This window comes from Equus przewalskii, chromosome 4, assembly GCF_037783145.1.
Source record: "Equus przewalskii isolate Varuska chromosome 4, EquPr2, whole genome shotgun sequence".
NCBI classification, from domain to species: domain Eukaryota; kingdom Metazoa; phylum Chordata; class Mammalia; order Perissodactyla; family Equidae; genus Equus; species Equus przewalskii.
Window position 1 is genome coordinate 34,732,556 of NC_091834.1, and position 24,894 is coordinate 34,757,449.

General features: G+C 36.5%; 1 protein-coding gene across 6 annotated transcripts in view; it reads left to right on the plus strand.

The window, feature by feature from the left end:
* The window catches only part of CDK14 (cyclin dependent kinase 14), a 549,155-nt gene that overhangs the window by 131,913 nt on the left and 392,348 nt on the right, over positions 1-24,894 (plus strand). For all 6 annotated transcript variants that reach the window (XM_070617449.1, XM_070617451.1, XM_070617450.1 and 3 more), the window contains one exon: positions 13,679-13,773. In XM_070617449.1, coding sequence (XP_070473550.1) covers positions 13,679-13,773 — 95 coding nt within the window. The remainder of the gene's footprint in view (positions 1-13,678; positions 13,774-24,894) is intronic.

Consider the following 24,894-nt stretch of genomic DNA (forward strand, 5'->3'; position numbering starts at 1 on the left):
TTTCACTCGTTCATAATTAATATAATTAATCAATAGAATTTTAGTCACAGATTGAGGCCCTGAGCTATTTGATAAAACTATAAAACTCCTCTGAAACAAACCAGAATCAGGAGTCCAGCAGCCCTTCCTCCCCCTGAGACTGTCTTTGTGGCTCTCCATTGTCCCAATCCAATCTGGACTGCTTGATCTCCAAATTACGGTCATTCCTCCAAAGCAAATTTACCCATCTATTTTTTAGGATATGTAAGGCTTGTTGCTGTTATTCTGAGATGATTAAGAATGGGCCAGGGCCTCCTAGTTTTCTATTCACACTTTCTGGTGCTTTGTTTTCAATCTGACCCTTCATCCTGATTTCCACTGTTCCTGGTGTCCCAGTTCTAAGCTTCTCTGGGTCAGCCTCGTCAGGGAATAAACATCTGCCAGGATCAGGGAGAGGCACGCACCTGACTGGGAGAGTCTAGGGAAAACGACCTGGTCTTTAAACCCACTCCAACTAGTCATTCTGGTTTTAGCCCATCCTTGAAGGTCAGCCTCCAATTCTTGCGTGTTTTTGGGATTCTGAAGCATGAGTTGACATTTCTTATTGGTTCACGCGGTGGTCAATGTCCTAGCCAGTGACCTCCTCATCTCCAAATGTTTGTTTGTATCTTGTCTGCGATCTTCTCCTTATTCATTCTATTTGCTCTTATGAGTTATAACTATTATCATTTTAGTACAGATTAGTGCGAGGGAGAGAGAAATACTTTGTTCAAGTCACCATGTTTAACTGGAAATTTCCACTGTTTCTCTCCTATTATATTGTTAACTTCTTTTAGATCCTCTTTCCTGAGTTTCTTATTGGGTTTGCCCTTTCCTGGTCCACCCTGGGGTGTCTTTCTTATATATCAGTGTACTTATATTACTTTGTGTGGAAACTGCTTTGCTTTCTTTTCATTTTTGGAGTTTTTGCTTCCATTCCGTATGCCCTGGAAAATGTCTTTGCTCTTTTCTTCTCAAGCTGAAAATGGTTTCTTTTTCTCTTTTAGCATGATGCTACAATATTCTGTTTTATTTTTAGTTGTTTCTGCCTATTGCCTTTTTGTTCTCTCCCATATTGTGATGGGAAGGGGTATTTTTTTATACTCTTTTTCATGGAAAGACTACTTTCTTTGTGTTCCTCATTGGGCAGAAATGGAAGTGGTAACACTTCTTGTGTAGCACCATTTTATATCCTGTCCAACAGTGTATGGGTTTGATCATTTCATACCCACTGGCATGGGAGCTTTATGAACATCGGTTTTATTATTCTTAAAGATTTTTAAAGGCTGATAAGCATCAAAGGAGTCTGTTTACCTAAGGGCCACCAGGATGAATTTCATATTTTTATTTTATTGTTATTCCTTTGAAAGTATTAGTTATCTTGAATAGGCTCCAAGACTACAGTTGAGAAGGAGGGAGAGTGAATAGAAGTGTGGCATTGAAGCACCTATTTTAGTGAGGAAAGCCATTCTTGTTTCCTGGAAATACTGTGGTAGACACTATTGTACAATATCAAGTCTTCTCAGCTGAGTATGTGTCTCTATGCTGTTCACATACTGGTCATTGTCTGTTAGGAGTCATGACTGAAATTCAGAAACCAAGAGTACCTTGACCTCAGTGACCATCACACTCGTCTATACCTCCTGATTTTGTCCATACAGTGGCACTTTAAAATTCAGGCAAAGTGTAAAGAACGTTATTTTATTTAAATTGGTGTATTTCAAGAGATGTTTGACAGATTCTTTTTTTTTTTGTTTCAGACGTTTTTTGAGTGCCTTCTCCTCCTGGGCCTAGTCCCTGGGTAGTGTTTAATACTATCACTGACAGGACAAACTTTCACTCCCCTTTTCCTACCACCTACTCCAACCCAGCTGGGCTCTTCAATAGCTAGAACTATAGGAGACTACCTGTCTTGCTGGCTCAATTTAGAAGGGATTTCATTGAGCTTTCTATCATAAGCTGAGCTTAAAGAGAACATATTTTCTGAAATTCATATTTAGACTAAATTCCTCTATACATTCCACAAATTGCTCCAAATTTACCTCCTTCCCTCACCAAAAAATCTACATCTGTGACAGGCAGGCCCCATCTGGAGAGAGGGGAGGAAGCTGCAAACTTGAAAATAAGAGTTCCACTTCAGTTCTCAGATGCTCATTCTTGAGGATCTCAACTTGGCATTGCCTCCTTCTTGTGGGGAACAGGAAATTCCCAGGTAGAACCAAGTCCCCTTGTCAGGTTGTTACCACGTGTGGTACCTGGGTCTATTCCTCTATCCGGCATCTAAATCTATTTTGTAACCATGTTACCCATCAACTATGGATTACCTTAGTGTGGCTACATTTAATGGGACTAGAAATGCAGGTGATAGTTCCTGTTCTGGAGATCAAAGGCAGAGGAAAAATTAGCTAAGGCAGGTTTCACTTCAAATCCTTGTTGTTTGATGAGGTCATATAGCTCTGATTGAATCCTTCCCACCTTACCCTCATACCCCTTCTCACAATTTAGTATAATGTAGTAGAGCAGTGATTCTTACTTGTAGTTTTCTTGCAATTCAGAGGTCATCAACATTCTTAAGAAAGGGGTTATGTGTGTAGGCTGAAATCAATTTTCAATCAATTCAGTATGAAACCGTGGACTTTCTTATGGCCATATCTTGGAATCATTATAATGAACACTGAGATATACTCATGAAGTTTAGAAAAATGCAGTTCAAAATGCCATCCTTGTTTCTAGAAATGAAATTTCGGTGGATGACAGACTTAAGCATAATTTGATATCTCCTCCATTTGGGTGGGAAAGATCTATGGGAAGATTTTGCCAATGTAGTGGTGGTAAAGAAAGTAGGTTCTTGATTCCAGTCAACTTGGTTTGAATTCTAGCTCTGTCATTAGCTGTAGGATCTTAGATGAGTTACTTTATTTCTCAAGTCTTTAAATTCTTCATGTTCAAATAGGGACACAAATAGAACCAATCTCAGGGTGGTGTTGTAGGGATGACATTTAGGTAATGTGTTTAAAGTGATAAGCTTAAAGCATGGCACATAGTAAACATTTGATATTAGCTAGTTGTTTTTGTTGATTGCACAAACAATGAACCAGAGCTAGCAAGGGCCAGGAACATCTCCTTCGTGGCAGGGGGACAAACGCTGTTCAGCTGGAATATTATCTTCACTTTTGCATTATCCATGCCAATGTTCCCCTCCACTGGTCCAGACAGTTGATGATTCTCTGTACTTTTATTCTGTTAAAAAATGCATTAACATCTCGTCAAATTCTACTTCTCTGTGCAGTTAGTGTCTGTTAGTCATTACTGATTAGCTCTCTGTATTTCCAATTCTCCTAAGTGCTATCTCAAGCCTGCACTCGAAGTAGGGAAAAGATAAAGCAGAGAATAGTTGCCCCATAAAGCTGTTTCCCATCCATCAGGCACGTGACATCAAAGAGCCAAAGGTAATGGTTAGGGTTGACTACATATTGGTCTGATCTAGCATCTTTATTTAAATATGATGATTTAATAAAGTTGCAAGAAAACAAAGGCAAACCCAACGCCTGACCTTTAATTATCAAACAAAATAGGACCTCTCCTACTGAATTATTCTTAGTTTGCTCATTTGATAGGAAGGATTTTATTATTGGCCTCTTTAAACACTTGGCATGTGGATTCTTTATTTATGTGCATAGTAGTTACAGATTGGAACATTTCTGCTTACTTAAAATAGGAGTCCAACTTCATAAGAATCTAACTCTTAAAGCTCAGACTACCTCATAGACATGGCCGATTCTGTAGGCCCATTCTTTCGTAGACTAGAACAACTTTTAGAGAGGCTTTACATATATGTGATTCTTCCTACAGAGCTAGCATGATTGATCTGAAAATTACAGTGTATTTCCACAATGTATACATATTGGCTTCACAGGGCATAAAACATTGTTTTACCACTAAATGTGGCAAAATATTAATTGTCTGCCATCACAGTGTTAATAGAATAACCATGGCTGTTAATTCATCCAAATCCATTTAATTAGATAAATAAACCTCTGTGTGCCATTAGCATCTTCTCTTACTTGATTTTTCTGGTGGACGAATGAGATTTTTTTTAAAAAAAGAATATTCTCCTTGTTTCTCTAATTTTTTCAATTCAGTTTCTTCAAGTAGTAAGTTTATTATGGTCTGTGTCTTAAAACAATTACATCAACTCTATTATATAAAAGGCAGTTCATGAAGAGTGAAATATATCATTTTTAGAAAATTATTTGTGCCTTTCCAGGAGGAGAAAGTATTAGCTTCCTGTTCTATTACCAATTTTGTATGACTGTGTCTTGTACTTACTCTAAATACCCATTAGCAGTTTATCTCCTAATAGGAGTAAAGAGGTAATTTTCTGCTGCTTTTTTCTTTAACTTAGATTGGATTTATTCTTAAAGGAGCACAAAAGCAAACATAGAGACTTCTCATTCTGATTTTAAATAATTTAGAGTGGAACTGTGAACACAATATTTTCCCCATTGAAGATCATTTTATACTGAAGTTTAATATAGGTTTTAAAATTTCTATTTAAAACTTGGGCTCAGGAGGGTGATGGTAAAGTGCGACATTCACAAGCTGTTTCCCAGTGATGAAAAATGCATGAGAACATAACCCACACAGGACTAGTCAGGCGATTTTGAATGTAATTTTCCATTAAGTTTTACTTGATTCAACTCAACACATCGTTTGTACTTTACAAGTTTCTTGGAGAAAAGAATAAGTGGTCTATTTCCTTTATTAATCTCTTTCTACTGTGTCCTTTGTCTTTCCTTTTCTAGCTGCAATTAAATGTCTAAATCATATTACTTTCAACCTTCTTTTCTTTTCTAATATGTGCATACATATTTAAATTTTCTTTTACGTATTGATTTTGCTGCATCTCATGGGTGATAAAATGTCATGTCCTCATTGCCATATATTTATTTATGAATTTTCAATTTTGATTTTCTATTTAATCCGTATGACTAAACTATTTAGTTTTCCTTCTATTCTTAATTTCTAATATATTGCATTGTATTCAGAAAAAGTAATTTGAAATGATCCTGCAGTTTTGAATAATGAGATTTTCTTTGTGGCCTAATCTATGGACATTTTTGTGAATGTTAAATGTGTACTTCAAAAGAATATATATTAATATGTACATTATACTAAAATGTTAATTCTAATAGTCAAGCCCATATATCCTTTACTTCTTAGTCATCTGCTTGCTCTGTTGATGTGAGAGCAATGTATGTTTGTCTCTCATTATCACTGTGGATTTGATAATTTCTCATTTTATTGCTACCAGCAGTTGTTTTATACATTTCAAAGCTATTTGCAAAAAATTTTTTTGGTATATTTTCTCCTTACGCATTTTGAGATTTACTCTTTTGTTTTAATTGTGTCTCTTCACAATAGCATATTGCTAGATTTTCTTTTTCTTTCCAAACTGAGAATTTACTATTAATAGAGGAAGTTTCTTCATTTATGTTCATTGTAATCGTTGATATGTTTGGACTTAAGTTCTTTGTTTTATGATTTTTTACTTAGCATGCTTTCTTATTGAGTACCCTTCATCCTCTAACCTCCCACTCCTTAACTTCTTTCCTCTTCTTCCTTGCATTTTTTTCTTCCATTCCTTCCCCCACCATTCGTTTGGGATTTGTGCATCTTATGTATATTATTCTAGTGATTAATTTTTAAGAGTTAAGAAACATACTAAAACTTATGCATTTGGAGTTAATCAGTATCTGCAGCCTTGTCCTGATCAATCCAGTAAATCTCAACATGCTTTTATTTCTCCTTTCCTACTGTTCCTTGCCTTCTTTCATTTCCCCATCACTTCAACTATGTCTTATATTGAGAAAATATTGAATTTTATATCTAGATTTTTTTCTGTAGGTGGTAAAACTGCAGCTTTTCCATCTCACTTGAGGAACTATCTTGAGTATAGTATTAGTGACTCAAAATCATTTTCCCTTTTCATTCTGAAAATATTGCTTGTTTTATTTTCCAGCCATTGTTGTCTATAAAAATATTATGTTTGTTGGATAGTTTTTCTGTTTAGGTGCAACCTCTCCTCAAAGTTTTCTAGGAGAATTCTGTTCAAACATTGAACTTATTACTTTTTCACCTATGTCCTTTCTCTTATTCAGTGCCCATTAAATGTTTTATTTCACTGATTAAATATTTAATCTGTAAATCTTTGTTTCTTTTTAATGGATGTAATATCTTCTCAATTCTCTCTGAAGATACTAGTTATTTTTATTCAAACTTATTCTTTACCTTTGCAATGTCAACTCTCTTACCAGGGTTTTAGTTTATTTGCCCATTGAATTTTATGCTTCTCTTTCAAGGTGTTGATTTTCCTGAAATTATTTGTGATTTTTGTCTGTATACTCATGTTTCTATTTGAGAATTGCTGTCACCTTATTCTGTTTTCTGTAAATTGTCTCTATGATTGTGTGAGAAAGGCATGGATTACAGCTTGGGGATGGGGGGATGTCATTCTTTTTCTGGATGTTAGCTACTTCCGTCCTTGCTCTGCCCCTCTAGCCCGAATACCCACATTCTCAGCTGTCTCCTCTGTGCAAATGTCCCTACAGTTTGCTTGAGAGGACACCACGTGCTCAGCTGTGTTGATTAGTCTCATGTTTACTTAGAGGCACCTGCTTCTGTTTTCTGTAACAGTCTTCTCCTACATGTTGGGCTTTAGGTTCCCCCAGTCTTTTCTCTGAAGTTTTGACCTTGATTACTTTCTATCTTCAGAATTCCTCAAAGTTTCTGATTCGGTATTGGCACTCTTTTTTGTTTTGCATTCCTGTTTCTGATTTATTAGTTTTGAAATATATCTTTTCAATCACTACATGGCATTTTGGGTGAGAAGGAGGTGAGAAGCACGTGCTTAACTTGCCACATAGAATCTTATAAACAATGGGAGTCAGATTCATTGCTGGTATGTTGTGTTTTTCATATGTGGTGCAAAAGAATATGCTTAATAATAGTGTTCTATAAACTTTTTGCAAGAAGTCCTTTCCCTAAGTAACGTCTAAAGTTGATTACTTACTAAGTACTGCGTTCATTAGCAACTTTTTTGTTTTGTTTTGTTTTATTGATTTTTATTAATTTTATTTATGTATTTATTTTTTAGTTGCAGTAACATTGGATTATAACATCATGTAGCTTTCGGATGTAAATCATAATATATTTCGAATTCTGTTTAGATTACATCATGTTCACCACCGAAAAACTAATTATAGTCCATCCTCTCACATGTGAGCCCAATCACCCCTTTTGCCCTCCCCCCTTCCCCTGTGGTAACCACCAATCCAGTCTCCATTGCTGTGTGTGTGTTTGTCATTGTTTTTGTCTTCTACTTATGAGTGAGAGCATATGGTATTTGACTTTCTCCCTCTGGCTTATTTCACTCAGCATAATACTCTCAAGGTCCATCCATGTTGTCACAAATGGCTAGATTTCATCATTTCTTATGGCTGAGTAGTATTCCATTGTGTTTATATACCACATCTTCTTTATCCATTTGTCCCTTGATGGGCACCTGGGTTGCTTCCAAATCTTGGCTATTGTGTATAATGCTGCAATGAACATAGGGGTGCAAGTATCTTTATGCCTTTGTGCTTTTAAGTTCTTTGGATAAATACCCAGCAGTGGGATAGCTGGATCATATGGCAGATCTATGTTTAATTTTCTGAGGATACTCCATACTGCTTTCCATGGTGGCTGCACCAGTTGGCACTCCCACCAGCAGTGTACAAGGGTTCCCTTCTCTCCACACCCTCTCCAACGTTTGTTGTTTCCTGTCTTGTTAATTATAGCCATTCTGACTGGAGTGAGGTGATACCTCATTGTAGTTTTGATTTGCATTTCCCTGATAGCTAATGATGTTGAACATCTTTTCATATGCCTGTTGGCCATCTATATATCTTCTTCAGAGAAATCCCTGTTCAGATCTTTTGCCCATTTTTTAATTGGATTGTTGGCTTTTTTGTTGTTGAGCTGTGTGTGTTCTTTGTATATTTTGGATATTAACCCCTTATCTGATATATGGTTTGCAAATATCTTCTCCCAATTGTTAGGTTGTCTTTTCGTTTGGTTGATGGTTTCCTTTGCTGTGCAGAAGGTTTTTAGTTTGATGTAATCCCATTTGTTAATTTTTTTCTTTTGTTTCCCTTGCCCGGTCAGACATGGTACATGAAAATATGCTGCTAAGACCAATGTCAAAGAGCGTACTGCCTATGTTTTCTACTAGAAGTTTCATGGTTTTGGGTCTTACATTCAAGTCTTTAATCCATTTTGAGTTGATTTTTGTGCATGGTGTAGGGGAATGGTCTACTTTCATTCTTTTGCGTGTGGCTGTCCAGTTTTCCCATCACCATTTATTCAAGAGAGTCTCCTTTTTCCGTCGTATGTTCTTGGCTCCCTTATTGAATATTAGCTGTCCATAGATGTGCGGATTTATTTCTGCACTCTCGATTCTGTTCCATTGATCTGTGTGTCTGTTTTTGTGCCAGTACCATGCTGTTTTGGTTACTGTGGCTTTGTAGTATATTTTGAAATCCAGGAGTGTGATACCTCCAGCTTTGTTCTTTTTTCTCGGGATTCCTTTGGCTATTCGGGGTCTTTTGTTGTTCCATATAAATTTTAGGATTCTTTGTTTCATTTCTGTGAAAAACGTTGTTGGAATTTTGATAGGAATTGCGTTGAATCTATAGATTGCTTTAGGAAGTATGGACATTTTAACAATGTTAATTCTTCCAATCCAAGAGCACGGAATATCTTTCCATTTCTTTGTGTCTTCTTCGATTTCTTTCAACAATGTTTTATAGTTTTCAGTGTACAGATCTTTCACCTCTTTAGTTAAGTTTATTCCTAGGTATTTTATTCTTTTTGTTGCAATTGTAAATGTGATTGTATTCTTAATTTCTCTTTCTGCTACTTTATTGTTAGTTTGTAGAAACACAACTGATTTTTGTACATTGATTTTGTATCCTGCGACTGGACTGTATTCCTTTATTGTTTCTAAAAGTTTTTTAGTCGATTCTTTAGGGTTTTCTATATATAAAATCATGTTGTCTGCAAAGAGTAACAGTTTCACTTCTTCTTTTTCAGTTTGGATCCCTTTTATTTCTTTTTCTTGCCTGATTGCTCTGGCTAGGACTTCCAATACTATGTTAAATAAGAGTGGTGACAGTGGGCATCCTTGTCTGGTTCCTGTTCTTAAAGGGATAGCTTGCAGTTTTTCTCCATTGAGAACGATATTTGCTGTGAGTTTCTCATATATGGCTTTATTATTTTGAGGTATTTTCCTACTATACCCATTTTATTTAGAGTTTTTATCATAAATGGATGCCGTATCTTGTCAAATGTTTTCTCTGCATCTATTGAGATAACAATGCAATTTTTATTCTTCATTTTGTTAATGTGGTGTATCATGTTGATAGATTTGTGGATGTTGAACCATCCTGCGTCCCTGGAATGAAACCCACTTGATCCTGATGTATGATCTTTTTAATGTATTGTTGTATTAGACTTGCTAGTGTTTTGTTGACGATTTTTGCACCGATGTTCCTCAGTGATATTGGCCTGTAATTTTCTCTTTTTGTGTTGTCCTTGTCTGGTTTTGGTGTCAGGATAATGTTTGCTTCATAGAATGAGTTAGGAAGCTTCCCCTCCTCTTCAATTTTTTGGAAGAGTTTGAGAAGGAGAGATATTAGGTCTTCTTTGAATGTTTGGTAGAATTCACCAGGGAAGCCATCTGGTCCTGGACTTTTATTTTTTGGGAGATTTTTATTGCTGTTTTGATCTCCTTACTGGTGGTTAGTCTATTCAAATTTTCTACTTCTTCTTGGTCCAGTTTTGGAAGGTTGTGTGTTTCTAAGAATTTATCCATTTCTGCTAGATTATCGAATTTGTTGGCATATAGCTTTTCATAGTATTCTCTTATTATCTTTTGTATTTCTGAGGTGTCCATTGTAATCTCTCCTCTTTCATTTCTGATTTTATTTATTTGAGCCTTCTCTCTTTTTTTCTTGGTGAATCTAGCTAAGGGTTTGTCAATTTTGTTTATCTTTTCAAAGAACCAGCTCTTGGTTTCATTCATTTTTTCTATTGTTTTCTTAGTCTCTATTTCTTTTATTTCTGCTCTGATTTTTATTATTTCCTTCCTTCTGCTGATTTTGGGCTTTGTTTGTTGTTCTTTTTCCAGTACCTTTGGATGTGCCTTTAGATTGTTTATTTGGGATTTTCTTCTTGTTGGGGTAGGCCTGAGTTGCTATAAACTTCCTTCTTAGAACGCTTTTGCTGTATTTTTGGCATGTCGTATTTTCATTTGTCTCCAGGAATTTTTTGATTTCTCCTTTGATTTCTTCATTGACTCAATCGTTGTTCAGTAACATTTTGTTTAATCTCCACATTTTTGTGGCTTTTCTGGTTTTCTTCCTGTAGTTGATTTCTAGTTTCATACCTTTGTTGTCAGAAGAGATGCATATTATTTTGATCCTCTTAAATTTATTGAGACTTGTTTTGTGGCCTAATATGTGATCAATCCTGGAGAATGTTCCATGGGCATTTAGAAAGAATGTGTGTTCTGTGGTTTTTGGATGGAATGTTCTGTATATATCTACTAAGTCCATCTGGTCTATTGTGTCCTTTAAGGCCAGTGTTTCCTTATTGATCTTCTGTTTGGATGATCTATCCATTGGTGTAAGTGGAGTGTTAAAGTCCCTTACTTTTATTGTGTTACTGTCTATTTCTCCTCTTATGTCTGTTAATAATTGCTTTGTATATTTAGGTGCTCCTATGTTGGGTGCATAGATATTTACAAGTGTTATATTTTCTTGTTGGATTGTTCCCTTTATCATTATGTAGTGCCCATCTTTGTCTCTTGTTACAGTTTTTGTTTTAACGTCCATTTTGTCTGATGTAAGTATTGCTAACCCCGCTTCCTTTTCTTTGCCATTTGCATAGAATATCTTTTTCCATCCTTTCACTTTCAGTTTTTGAGTGTCTTTAGGTCTGAAATGTGTCTCTTGTATGCAGCATATACATGGATCTTGTTTTTTTATCCACTTGGCCACCCTATGGCATTTGATTGGAGCCTTTAGTCCATTGACATTTAAAGTAGCTATTGATAAATATGCATTTATTGCCATTTTGTTACTTTTTTTTCCTGGTTGTTTTAGTAGTTCTTCTCTGTTCCTTTCTTTTTCTCTTGCTCTCTTCCCTTGTGGTTTGATGGCTATCTTTAGTAATATGTTTGATTTCTTTTGTCTTACTTTTTTGCTTGCTTATTATAGGTTTCTGATTTGTGATTACCATGAGGATCCTATTTAATATTCTCTCTCTATATAACAGTCTATATTGAGTTGATAGACTCTTTAGCTTGACCTCTTTCTAAAAACTGTACTTTTACACTCCCCTCCTCCCACATTATATGTTTTTCAAATATATATAGTCTGTTGTTTAGTGTGTGTCTATCCATTACCCTCTTATCATTGAAATAGGTGATTTTAGTACATTTGTGTTTTAACCTTCATATTATCTTCACAGATAGTTGATCTGCTACTTTTACTATATTTTTACCTTTACAAGTGCTTTTATTGCCTGATTTTTTTGTTGTTTTGTTTTTATGATAATTTTTTTTTTATCTCTGTTTGTGGTCATTGCTTTCCCACTTAAGTAAGTCCCTTCATTCCTTGAAGAATTGGTTTCTTGGTGATAAACTCCTTTAATTTTTGCCTGTCTTGGAAGCTCTTTATCTCTCCTTCCATTCTGAATGACAACCTGATGGATAGAATATTCTTGGCTGTAGGTTTTTTTATTTTAGCACTTTAAATACATCGTGCCATTCTCTTCTTGCCCGTAGGGTCTTGGCTGAGAAGTCCACTGATAGCCTTATGGGCTTCCCTTTGTATGTCACTTGTGGCCTTTCTCTTGCTGCTTTTAGGATTCTCTGTTTATCTTTAATTTTGGCCACTTTAATTATAATATGTCTTGGTGTAGGCCTCTTTGGGCTTATCCTGTTTGGAGCTCTCTGTGCTTCCTGAACTTGGACATCTGTTTTCTTCCTCAGGTTAGGAAAATTTTCATCTATTATTTCTTGGAATAAATTTTCTGCCCCTTTGTCTTTCTCTTCTCTTTCTGGGACACCTATAATCTGAATGTTAGCACACTTGATATTGTCCCAGAGTTCCCTTAGACTGTTCTCATTCTGTCTAATTCTTTTTTCTTTTTTCTGTTCTGCTTGGGTGATTTCCTCTAGTCTTTCATCTAGCTCACTGATCGCTTCTTGTGCATCCTCTACTCTGCTATTGAGTCCCTCTAGTGAATTTCTCAATTCCAGTATTGTATTCTTCATTTCTAATTTTTTTTTTATATCTTCCAGTTCTTTGCTGATGAGCTCACTGTGTTCATCAGTTCTTCTCCCAATATCTGTGAGCATCCTTATGATATTTTGTTTGAACTCTGTCGAGTAGGTTGCTTGTTTCTGTTTCATTTAGTCGTTTTTCAGGGGTTTTGTCCTGTTCCCTTGCTTGGAAAGTATTCCTTTGTCTCCTCATTATGCTTCTCTCAGATGCATTTAATTCTTTGTATTATTATCATTTTCTAATATGTTTTAGTATTACCATTTTAGAGTGACATTAAAATAATGGATAATTTGTCCCCATGGAGCACAATGCCCCCTTTTCTTACTCTGGTGAAAGTTGGGGTGGGAGTTGAGCACAGCAGGAGTGGTAAGATCACTCTTAGCACTTTTATGGTCATGATGAGATGTGCCATTTCTGAAAGAGAGTTATTTTGTTGCAGCTAAGCCTTAAGGATTGGTTTATGTAGATATGAGAGTTCTTTTTGTATTAATTAGTGGTATCTGAATGAGATAGCTTTGATAATCTGTTTGCATTATCGCTAGAAGATATTGGAGGATTACCTTTATATGACTGAATTTTATACAGTCGTGATTTACAACAGGCGTTGGATAGTGAATATTTTCAGCTTTGTTGGCCATATGATTTCTGTTGCAACTACTGCTCTGTTGTAGCTTGGAAGTTGTAAGACGATATGTAAATGAATGAGTGTGACTGTGTTCCGGTAAACTTTATGGACCCTATAATTTGATTTTCATATAATTTTCACATGCTATGAAATATTATTCTTCTTTTGACACCACCCTCCATTAAAAAAATAAAAAGCTTCCTAAGCTTATGGGATGTACAAAAACAAGTAGTAGACTCAATTTGCCAGGCCCTAATTTAGAAGATTGTATAATAACGTGGAAAATATTCATAACATATTGAGTGAAAAAAACCAGGTTATAAACAGTATGTATAATGTAGTCCCATTCATGTAAAAAGCCAATTGTCAGCATACAGATAGCACTGGAGGAAGAGGCATCAAAATATTAACGTGGTTCCCTCTTGTTGGTTAGATTATGGGTAAATTTACACTTCTACGCTGTGTTCCTTTGCATTTGAGTTTTATACCCTGAATATTTATGACATTTTTTAAAATAAACATTCTTATGTTAGGAAAGAGTTATTTCAAAAGTGACAGAGAATCTGTACATTTTCAGCAAAATTGGGTTATTCTTAATTAGTTTGATACAAACTGTTTTGTTTACCCTCTGTTCCACTTTTAGCCGACAAGTCCCAAATTTGGAAAAGCTGACTCATATGAAAAACTGGAAAAACTGGGGGAAGGATCTTATGCTACAGTATACAAAGGGAAAAGCAAGTAAGTTCATCAATTTTTGAATATTTCATGTGGAAAATCTAGCTGCTCTCTTAATACCATGTAACAGTATATTTAAATAATTCTCATTTAATATGCATTAGATATCCCTCCTCAGGTTTTTTTTTGTTGTTTTTTAAGAAGTGTAGAAGTCAGTAGAGTTGGTTTCCCTGCTAGCAAACAATTTTGCAGATTTGTTGAATTTATCGTTTGTGTCCTACCCCTCCCTGCAACTTTGTTTTCTCTTTCTCTTTGGAGTCAGAAACCTCAAACTCGTTTCTAGGTGAATAATATGATTAATTTCTCATGGAAGTTTAGTATTTGCTTAAGAATAAGAGTTCTGATTTGACGAAGCCAAATATATCGGCCATTCTTATGTCTTTTTAAATTGAGCTTTTTTACTCCATCTTTCAGAAGTCACTTAATTTAAAAACTGCAGACTCTTTCTTTCTTCCCACCCGTTTGCTTTGGCATCATGCTGCATATATTTCCACATAGAACAACAGCTCTTTCCCTGTTTATCCTCTTCCCCCCATGCTGTCTGGGGGTCAGGGAACAGATTTGGATTCTTAAAAGGCTTGCTCCCATATGTTTCTGATAGACTGCCTCCCTCTCCCTTATTAAGAGCACAGAGTTAGTGTATTCAGTGACGTGTAGCTTGGAGAAAACTTAATGCTGTTTCTGAACTAACTTCAGGAGACGCAAGCCTTGTTTTACCTTGTCATTATAGCATTACCAAATAATGTTGAAAAATAATTTTCTACCCTATCCCTGTTTTTGTCTCTTTTTTAAGTCATTATACAAGATAGGAAATTCTAAGCTGAGTAATTAAATAAAAAGATATAGAAGAAAATTCTCTGAAGAATCATTCTAAACGGAAACATAATTGGAAATTTTGACTATGTGTTGATTTAGTTAATCTTTGGCTTTTCTGGAATGTAGTCTTAAATGTTTGTTCATCGTTTTTAAGTCAAGAAGATGAAGGAATATTCCTGATAAAGGAAGATCTATAAGTAAGGAAATGAAGAAATGCTGTAAGTCAAAACTAGTAGTACTAATTTTGAGATCTTAGATATTTGCAAAAAAAAAAAAGAAAAAGGTCTTTTGTCAAAATTGGAATGAACAATAAACATGATAAAGAATAAAAAGCAAAACAAAATCTAGAGCACTGTTAGTGACTTTACTATATTGCTTGAGCATTATGGAACATCATGGTAATGATCTAAATAGTTGAGTTAATTTCAATAATGGTTGTGTTTGAAGTTTTTATATTGTTTCCGAAAGAAAACTAGTTAGTACTTCACTGTATAAAAATTACTTGTACCTTTAATGTTAGTAATATGAAAATAACTGCACTGGATTAAGCATTTGTTTTGTATAAAATATGGTGTATCCGTTGTCTCATTTATTCCTCACTCACCCTATAAGAAGATCCTTTTATTATCATCTCCCTTGGACTAGGAATCTTGGTGCTTAAGATGTTTGGCCACTTGTCCAAGTTCGTGCAAGTGGTTAGTGGCAAAGCTTGTTTTGGCTCGTGTCTATCTGGTTTGAAGCTATTCTCTTCCTACCATTACACTGTACTGCTTCCACTGATTAAGGCCTTCTTTGGAAAGACTTGATCTTCGTTGAATATTCCAGATAATTCTCACATATGGTCTGACTTGTTTTAATTGTAAATCAAACAGAAGCAAACATACTATTTCATTATAAGGAAACAAACCAATCACTTTGAAGTACATTCCCACAAAAGATGTGCTCAGCTGATTTCCAAATGCAATTTAATAACTCTATTTAATGCTTACATTTAAGATTTATGTCAAAATCATGGAGATAGTTGAAAAATTTTCTGTTTATTATGCCTGAATAAAAGAAAGACTGCCTTTCAAGTACCTGCAATCCTTGAAAAGGATAGTTCTGGACAGTTAATACTTTTCACTCCAGCAGGTCTAAATGTATCTTGTCAGCACTTCTCAAGCATTTTCAAACCTTCTGGTCACATGTAGTATTTAATTTCCTCCATCTGGACATGAAAGCCATTGATTACTCACCTGCTTTAAGAGATGACGGGTTACCTGTGCTTGCTTGCTTGCCTTATGGTGGCAAGGTTGGGCCAAAGAACAACAGTTACGTGCCATTTAGCAACACTTGAGGACTGAGTTTGTCTGGTGGGTCCCCTGAAGTGCCACATAATTTAAAGAGCCACCTAAATATTGGGAGCCCCGTTCCAGTATTCCTCACCTCTCTCCCATAGATGTCTGCATCCCTGCCTCCATCTTTACAGATTATCTCTATCATCTTCCCCAAGAGCAGCTATTATTATCTTGCAATAAAGCTGCCTGGAATTTGTAGAGATCCCACTAATTTTCAGTTGGTGAGCAGTTTATATATATGTGTTGATTTACAGGTGTCAAGTTTGAATTTTTCCATGAACCTCATTGTATTAGTTTGTTGGGGGTGCTGAAACAAAATGCCTCAGACTGGGTGGCTTAAACCCCAGAAATTTATTGTCTCACAGTTCTGGAGGCTAGATGTAAGACCAAGGTGTTGGCAGAGCTGGTTCCTTCTGAGGATTGGCTCTGGAAGGGAGAATCTGTTCCATGCCTCTCTCCTGGTTTCTGTGTGCTGGCAATCTTTGGTATTCCTGGCTTGTAGATGCGTCATCCTGATCTCTGCCTTCATGTTCACATGATGTTCTCTTGGTGTGTCTGTCTCTATGTCTAAATTTCCCCTTTTTATAAGGACACATCATATTGGATTAGGGCCTACCCTACTGACCTCATTTTAACTTGATTACTTCTGTAAAGACCCTATTTCCAAATAATGTCACATTCTAAGGTATTAGGCATTAGAACTTCGACATATCTTTTTGGAGGATACAATTCAATCCATTATACTTATTAATTTCAAACATCACTAAATTGGCATTGCGTTCATGACAATGTTTTTCTTTTCCTACTTATGGTCTATGTAAGCCATTTTTTATTTCATGGTTCTTCTTTAAGTAATATAAGCAAAGGGTATGCCCCCGCATCAAGAGGTTTGTGTAATTGTTGATTTTGGTATGGTTGCTGTTAGCCGTAATTTAGAAACTTGAGATGGAATAGAAAGACTTTTTATTATTTTGAATTCTCTTGGGTTTCTTATTCCTGTAGGGACACATAGGTTGGGGAGAAGTTAACCAAGATTCCTATACCACTATGTAGCCTCCTTGGTAATGAACTTGATTCTAAAGAATGTGGCTGGTTATCTGCAACCACATCAACAGACAACACACTCAAAAACGTCTTTTTATTTTTATTTTTAAATGATTTGAACTTCTCACATTTTCATGTTTGAGTAGAGATTTTTTTTAACCGATGTTCTCCAGCTTCTTAATACTTTCTTTGTGCTTCTGTATGTGTTTATGTTTGGGAAAGGGAGGTAGTTTATCATCATTCTGACTACTGATCTGTATCCTAATTTGGTTTCCTGATTATGTTCTCTCTTCTAAATCCCTGTAGCATTTAATATAGGATTAAAAAAAATCATGCATTATATAATATTTTGCATTTTTAAACATGTGGCATTTTAAAATGTCTTTAATTAAGCACCTTGAAATCATCTTTTTACTTCTCAGTTTCCCAGGGACTTTTGTACATTAAAAGACTTATTAACATTTTTTGAGTTTATTCAACTAATGATGAGTGTTTAGTTATTTCATTTTTATGCCTTTTCTATGCTATAGGTGAAAAAGAGGTAACTCAGATGCTGATTCTGCCCTTGGGAAACTTAACAATCTTGAAGGAAGGTGGTCCATATACATAAGTAACTATGTAAGTTAGGATGTACTATACTCTCTCTAACCATAACTCAGTAAGAAAGGCCCTGGGTAAAACGGTGTGGAATTTCAAGAGGAAAGAAGAGAGGATGATGTTGACTAAAGTATTTTAAGTATATTCTCTCCAGTGGTGACTGATTGAATTCACAGCCTCATGTGCTTTTAAGTCAAGCCTTCCTGTCACTGTGTGTCTTAGTAGGACTCCTTGGGACAGTTCCCTTTTGGGGCTTGGTTCTCCAAGCACATGTAATCAAATTTTCACCCTTTGTTACTAGACTCTCCACTAAATGTGTTAAAGCCTGAGGGCCTTAAAGTAAAAACAAGCTGATTCATTTTGATTATTTTGCAAATTTTGCCTAAGCAAAAGTGTTATGTTTGAGTGTTAAAGTGGACTTGGCTTTAAACAGTATAATTTGGCAGGGTTGGTGGGTTGTTCATGGCTGAGCACCCACGAATGCCTGGCTGTGACAGCTGTGACCGCCAGCCACCTCAACTTCCAAACTTGAGACGTGCTGGGACTCCTGTGCTCCTCTGTGCCCTGGGATCTGCTGGTGGGGCGTGCTCAAGTCCCTCCCTGACGCCCAAGTTCCCCCAGATTTCTGCACCAAAGTGGTGAGAAGCTATGAACCTTTGCTCTTGCCTGGGACAGTCTGGTTTTCCTTCATCTAGCGGGGATGTGAGGCTGTAGCTGCTTGCTTTCGATTTTCTCCTACTTCTAATGTCATTTAGGGAAAGAAAAACCTTGCTCTTTGTTCCATCTCTGGAATTAGAGTATTGGACCTCCTCAGACTAAGTCATTCCACAGATGGTCCTGATTTCTGGTCATTTTTTCTGCTTATCTTCAGTTTCACTGTTGAGCAAGATGCCAAAGCCTTACTCCTGTGGGAGATTGCTCAACAGAGAAGCCTGCCCACACTGGTGTGTGCCAGCCGTAAATTGTTATCTCAGAGGTCAATAAGAACAATGGAGGAATTTGCTCACTTTATGTAACATGAGATTTATGTGACTGAAAGTGCCAATCTTCTTTTAGCATTTCATTCTGCCAATTTGTGCTGAATAATTGAACTTGAATTAAACGACCTAATAAATTGAGAGACTACGCCAAACCAAGACTGAAATATACTAAATACATTTCAAAGAGCTCTTCAAAGCCCCAGGAGAAGTAGGGGGAAGAAATGCTGTTAATTAAAACAAGCAGCAGCAAGAAGAAAGGCAGTGGCAGTTAACTACTTTTTCAGAATATGTGAGATTAAAGAGGTGGCTCTTATTGCTTGCCCTGGGGGTCAACTCCATTGAAACACTATCAGGAGGAGTTTGAAGAATTCTGTAAATCAGAAATCCCCAGATGGAAAACTCTGGACTCCTGCTTCACTGAAGTTTCAGTCCTAAGTGTTGACACCTGGACTGTCATGCTGACTTCTAGTGTCCTGAGAGGTTACTTACCCACAAATGGGAACTCGGAACAAAACAGAGGCAAATCTGATTACGTTTTATAAGCTCTGCTGCAGGATGCTCCCGAGGCTCAGTCTCTGCTTCTCATTAGGTCTGCTCTGATTTCGCTTAGACTGTGGGTCCTTGGGCCAAAGTTTATTATCACAGCACACTTCAAAGACCAAGCCTGTAACCACACTATTAGTCATAGGATATGAAAATGGCATCATAGTATGATAATACAATCAGTGTTAGCTTTGTAATTTAATGCTCAAATACAGCAATACAACGTACAATGAGAGAAACTGGATTTTTAAAAAAAAAGCCAATGGAGTTTGCTCCATGTGATTTTCAGATCTGATGCTCCTTGATTATAGATGAAAGTTGAAAAAATAGAGTTCTTATCTTCACCTAGTCCAGGGAGGATAACAGCGCACCCACCACAACATCTGCTAATTTTATTTTTAAAAACCCTGAAGTCTATTCAAATTGCAGATTCAGCCCTGACTTCCTTTGGAAGAAGAATGCAAGGCATTCGACTCTGGTTCATTGGTACAGCTGGTTTCATTTAGCTTGCAGCAGATAAATAAACAATGCCTAATCTTTTTGACAAAAGTGACAATGAGGATATTGTTTGGGCAAGAAGCATGATTTCAATTATTAGACTAAACTGTACAGGAATAACTTTCCTATTAGACAATGTTTAAATGTATTGGCCTCTGTTAACCATTTTTAGTATCAGGGTTCTTTGATCATTTGATTGGAAGACTCTCAAAGCAATCAGTGATATTTGCCGTCTACAAAATTGTGGTCATATATCAGCTATGCCCAGCTTGTGAAAATGGAGCCATTCTTTGGATAGTGGAAGAATTTTTTGAAAGAGTTAGTGTGGAAATTTCCAATTATCATTAATGTCAGGGCTCCTAGAATCTCTCTCCCATAGTTAAGTTTAAGTGGTTTTTGAGGAGAATTAGGGTAAGGATATGATGATAAGATTGGTTTCACTTTAAAGCGTATCTACATTCGTGAGTTGCTTCATTTTTATTGTCATCCTTTTAGTTTAAACCAGGACATTAGGGAAGTAGCATTTTTCTAGTCTAAACCAGCAGTTTTTAGCTGGTTCTCAGTTTTCCTTCCCGGGATACATTTGATGATTTCTGGAGACATTTTTGGTTTTTGCAACTTGGGGAGCAGTAGTGGTGTTACTGGCATATACAGGCTAGGGATGCTGTGAAATATCCTACAAATGAACAAGATAGTCTCCCGCAACAAAGAATTATCTGGCCCAAAGTGTCAGTGGTGCCAAGGGTGCGAAACCCTGGTCTAAACAAGAAATGCACAGAAGTACCTACTTAGATGAGCTCCTTCCTTTAGAGATATTTATTAAGCCCTTACTGTGTTCTTTATACTAGGGCAGGCAATGGCTATATAATCATGAACAAAACTGAGTTCCTCTTTTCGTGGAGCCTATCATTTAGTGGGGAGGCAAAAATTAATCAAATCAGCAGACACATCTGTAGTTTTAAATTACATAAACAAAAAGAGAGCTATGAGAATGAGTTAACATAGAGAGTGGTGGGTTATGTATATTTGAGTGAGAGAGAGGGGTGGACAATAAGTATACTTTAGATGGATGGATAATGGAAGCCTTGCTGAGGAGGGGAAATTTACACTTAGATCTAAAGAGGAGATGTGACAAATTAGATAAAGAGTAGGGACAAGAGTGTTTCAGGTCAGACCCTGAGAAGAGCTTGGGGTGTTCTGTAGGCTCAGAGAGCCCATGTGACTGGGGGCATAGGGTGAGACTGGTGTGAATTGAATTTTGAGAAGTTGGTAAGGGCTTAAGGATCATCTTAGGAAAGTTCTGCTTTTATATTACTACAAAATGAGCCACTCCAAAGCTTAGAGACTTAAAACAAAAACTATCATTGGTTTTGCCCATGAATCTGCAGTTGGGAAAGGTCTGGGCAGGAAAAGTTTGTTTCTGCTCCATGTGGTGTCATTTTGTCCAGCTTGACAGGGATATAATGGATCCACTGTCAACATGGTTCACTCGCATGGTTGGCAAGTTGGTGCTGGCTCTTCATGTGGCTGAGGCTTTCTAATAGCAAGGTGACAGGGTTCTCAGAGTGAACATCCCAAGACGTAGGAAGTGAGAGTTCTGGCTTCAGCTCCAACATGTAAAGAGCTTGGAAGTTGTTGCTTACATCCTTACAAAGAGAAAAAGCAAGGCAAATTGAAAATAACAACTTTTCTTCAATTCTTCACAGAACAGAGGTCACAGGGAAAACTACTATACTAAACTCTGGAGAAATAGACACGTCAAGATACACATAACCAAAATCTCCTTACCTGGGGCACAAGCTACTGGAGCCATAAACTGGTAGGGACACTTAAATGGTAATTTTGATGAATTGCTAGAGACTGAGTGTGGATTAGTATGAGAGTGAAAACTCCTGGGGGCCACAGTCTTAAGGGGGCCCCCACACTCTCGTGAGCTTTGCCTTCAGGAGTCCCACAAAGTTCTCACAGTGAAGATCATGGAAAGATCCTGCCTCTGGTGGGCTGAGGGGGAGAGTAGTCATTGTGAAATATAGCCAGAGCATTCTCCCTCACAAAAGCCTACTCTCCAGGGAAAAGTCTTTGCTAGAGACTTGTCCCAGCTGGTGGAAGGGCCTTTCTCCTGCTCAGGCTTTTTCAAGCCTTTCTGTCTCACCTAAGTGGGGGAAACTGTAGTCAACAATGGTCAGGGTCTCATGGAAATAGATTGGGAACATTGCATTCAGGAAAGGAAGTAGAAGGTTGAAAGGACAAAAAGCTATATCACTGGAGAAACACTGGTGAGGGTCACATCCCAAGATGCAAGCCTGTTAAAAGAATGTAGATTTACTCTCAAGATTTTAGAACACTAGAAGAATTTGAAGCCTCTGGTACCAGTAGCTACAGCAAATAGTAAACACTGCACAACTCTTAGCCAGATTAATACAAATCCTTACATTTGGCTTTTAACACAAGATGACAAAGCATTCTAAAAGGTAAGAAAAAATACTACCTGAAAAGACAAAGCACTTATCACAACTAGACTCAGATATGACACAGATGTTGCAATTATCAGAGAGAGAATTTAAAATAACTATGAGTAATATGTTAAGGGCTGTAATGGAAAAAGTAGACAACATGCAAGAAAAATGGGTGATGCAAACAGAGAAATGAGAACTCTATGAAAGAATCAAAAGAAAATGCTGGAAATAAAAAACACTCTAATAAATGAAAGATGCCTGTGATGTGTCTTAGTAGACTGAACACAGATGAAGAAAGGATGAGCTTGAATACAGGTAAGTAAAAACTTCCCAAATTGAAATGCAAAGGAGAAAAAAGTCCAAAGCAGAGCATCTGAGAACTGGGGGACAATATCAAAAAGTGTAACATATGCATAATTGGAATACTAGCACAAGAAAGAGGGAATGGAGCAGAAGTATTTGAAGTGATAATGGCAGAAACCTTTCCAAAATTCATGACAGACACCAAACCACAGGTCCACAAAGCTCAGAGCACACTAAGTAGGCTAAATATATATATATATATATATATATATATTTAAACAAAACCAAAAAATAAAAATAATAAACCCCACACCTAGGCATATCATATTCAAATTGCAGAAAAACAGAGACAAAGAGAAAATTGTAGATGAAGCTAGAGGACAAATACTTTACCTATAGAGAAACAACAATAAGAATTACATCAGACTTCTCATCAGAAACCATGCAAGCAAGAGGAGAGTGGAGCGAAATACTTAAAGAAACTACTTTAAAAAATCACCAACTTAGAATTCTATGGCCGATAAATATCCTTCAAAAATGAAGGACAAATAAAAATTTTCTTGGATGAACAAAAACCGGGGGAATTCATTGCCAGTAGACTTGTCCTATAAGAAATATTAAAAGAAGTTCTTCAGGCAAAAGGAAAATGATATAGGTCGAAATTTGGATCTATATAACAGTGTCAGAGAAGGAATAAATTGAAGTAAAATGAAGTCTTTTATTTTTCTTCTTACTTGATCTAAAAGCAAACTGCTTATTTAAAGCAATGATGGTAACTATTGGGTGATTATAGCATATAGATAAATGAAAGGAATGACAGCAGTATCACAAGAGATGGGTGATTGGAATTGAGAACACTGTGTTATAAGTTACCTATAGGCTACACATGATGTGATATAGTATTATTTGAAAGTGGACTTAGATTAGTTAGAAATGTATAATGTCAACTCTAGGACAACTACTACAAAAATTTCAAGAAGTTTATTGATACGCTAAGAGGATATAAAATGGAATCATAAAATGCTCAATTAAAGTCAGAGGAGATAGAAAAAGAGGGGAGAAAAAAAGGACAAGTACAATGAATAGAAAACAGTTACAAACAGGATAGTTATCAATACACCTATATCAAAATCACTTAGAATGTAATTGGTCTAAATATACCAATTAAATGACAGAGATTGTCAGAGTAGATAAAAAACAAGACCCAATGATAATGTTGTTTACAAGAAATCCATCTTAAATATAAAGACTCAGGTTAAAAGTAAAGGGATAGAAATATCATCCTAATACTAATTAAAAGGAAGCTTGAGCAGTTATATTAATTTCAGACTAAGCAGACACTTCTGATGATTCAGAAGACTATCAGGGATAAAGAGGGGCATTACCTAATGATAGAGGGGTCAATTACCCAAGAAGCCATAACAATTCTTTTTTTTTTTTTTTTGAGGAAGATTAGCCCTGAGCTAACTGCTGCCAATCCTCCTCTTTTTCGCTGAGGAAGCCTGGCCCTGAGCTAACATCCATGCTCATCTTCCTCTACTTTATATGTGGGACGCCTACCACAGCATGGCGTGCCAAGTGGTGCCATGTCCGCATCCGGCATACAAACCGGCGAACCCTGGGCCACCGAAGCGGAATGTGTGCACTTAACTGCTGCGCCACTGGGCTGGCCCCCATAACAATTCTTCATGTGTATGCACCTAACAATAGAGTGTCAACATACGTAATGGCAAAAATGTATACAACTGAAAGGAGAAATGGACAAATCCACTGTTGTAGTTGGAGACTGCAACACCCTTCTGTCAGAACTGATAGATCAAGCTGGCAGAAAGATCAGTAAGGTGCAGATGACCTGAACAGTGCTAACAACATACAGAAAGTGTAACTGCCAATATTTTAAGGCCTGTCCCCAAAACTGGCACAGTGGCACTTTCTCCTACTTTATTGATCAAATATTCAAATCGACCAGATTCAAGGGTAGGGGACGTAGAGTGTACCATTCAATGAAGCATGTCAAAGAATTTTGGGGCCATTTTGTAATACCTCACAATATAGTTTGGATTTCCTCTTAGTCTGGAGTTAAATCTTGCTCTCGTTTTTGCATAGAGTTCTTTCGTTTATCTTATCTAACCAAGTATCCATTGACTCCTGTTTAGATTAACTTCACTAAGTTTTAGATAACATTCTTGAGAAGGACAAGGATCCAGTTTGGTATAAGGTGCTTTGTGTGGAAGGGGACCTTATGTCCTGGTTTGTCTGGAATAATCCTGGTCTATGCTTATTGTTTTTGTGTAATTATTAATAGTGCTTCTTTTTACTAATTCAGTATTTTTACTATTTTGTGTCCCCATTTGGATGATAAAATATATGATCACATTTATATAGTATTTTATTCCTCTGGAAACTTGATAAAACATTTTGCAAGAAAACTAAATTTGATTAAAGTATTTTATTATGAATCCAAGTATTTAGAAACGTGAATTTCAGCAGCAGTTTTTTTGAATTGTTTTTGATTGACATTAAACTTCTAGTGCAGATTCATAAATTAAT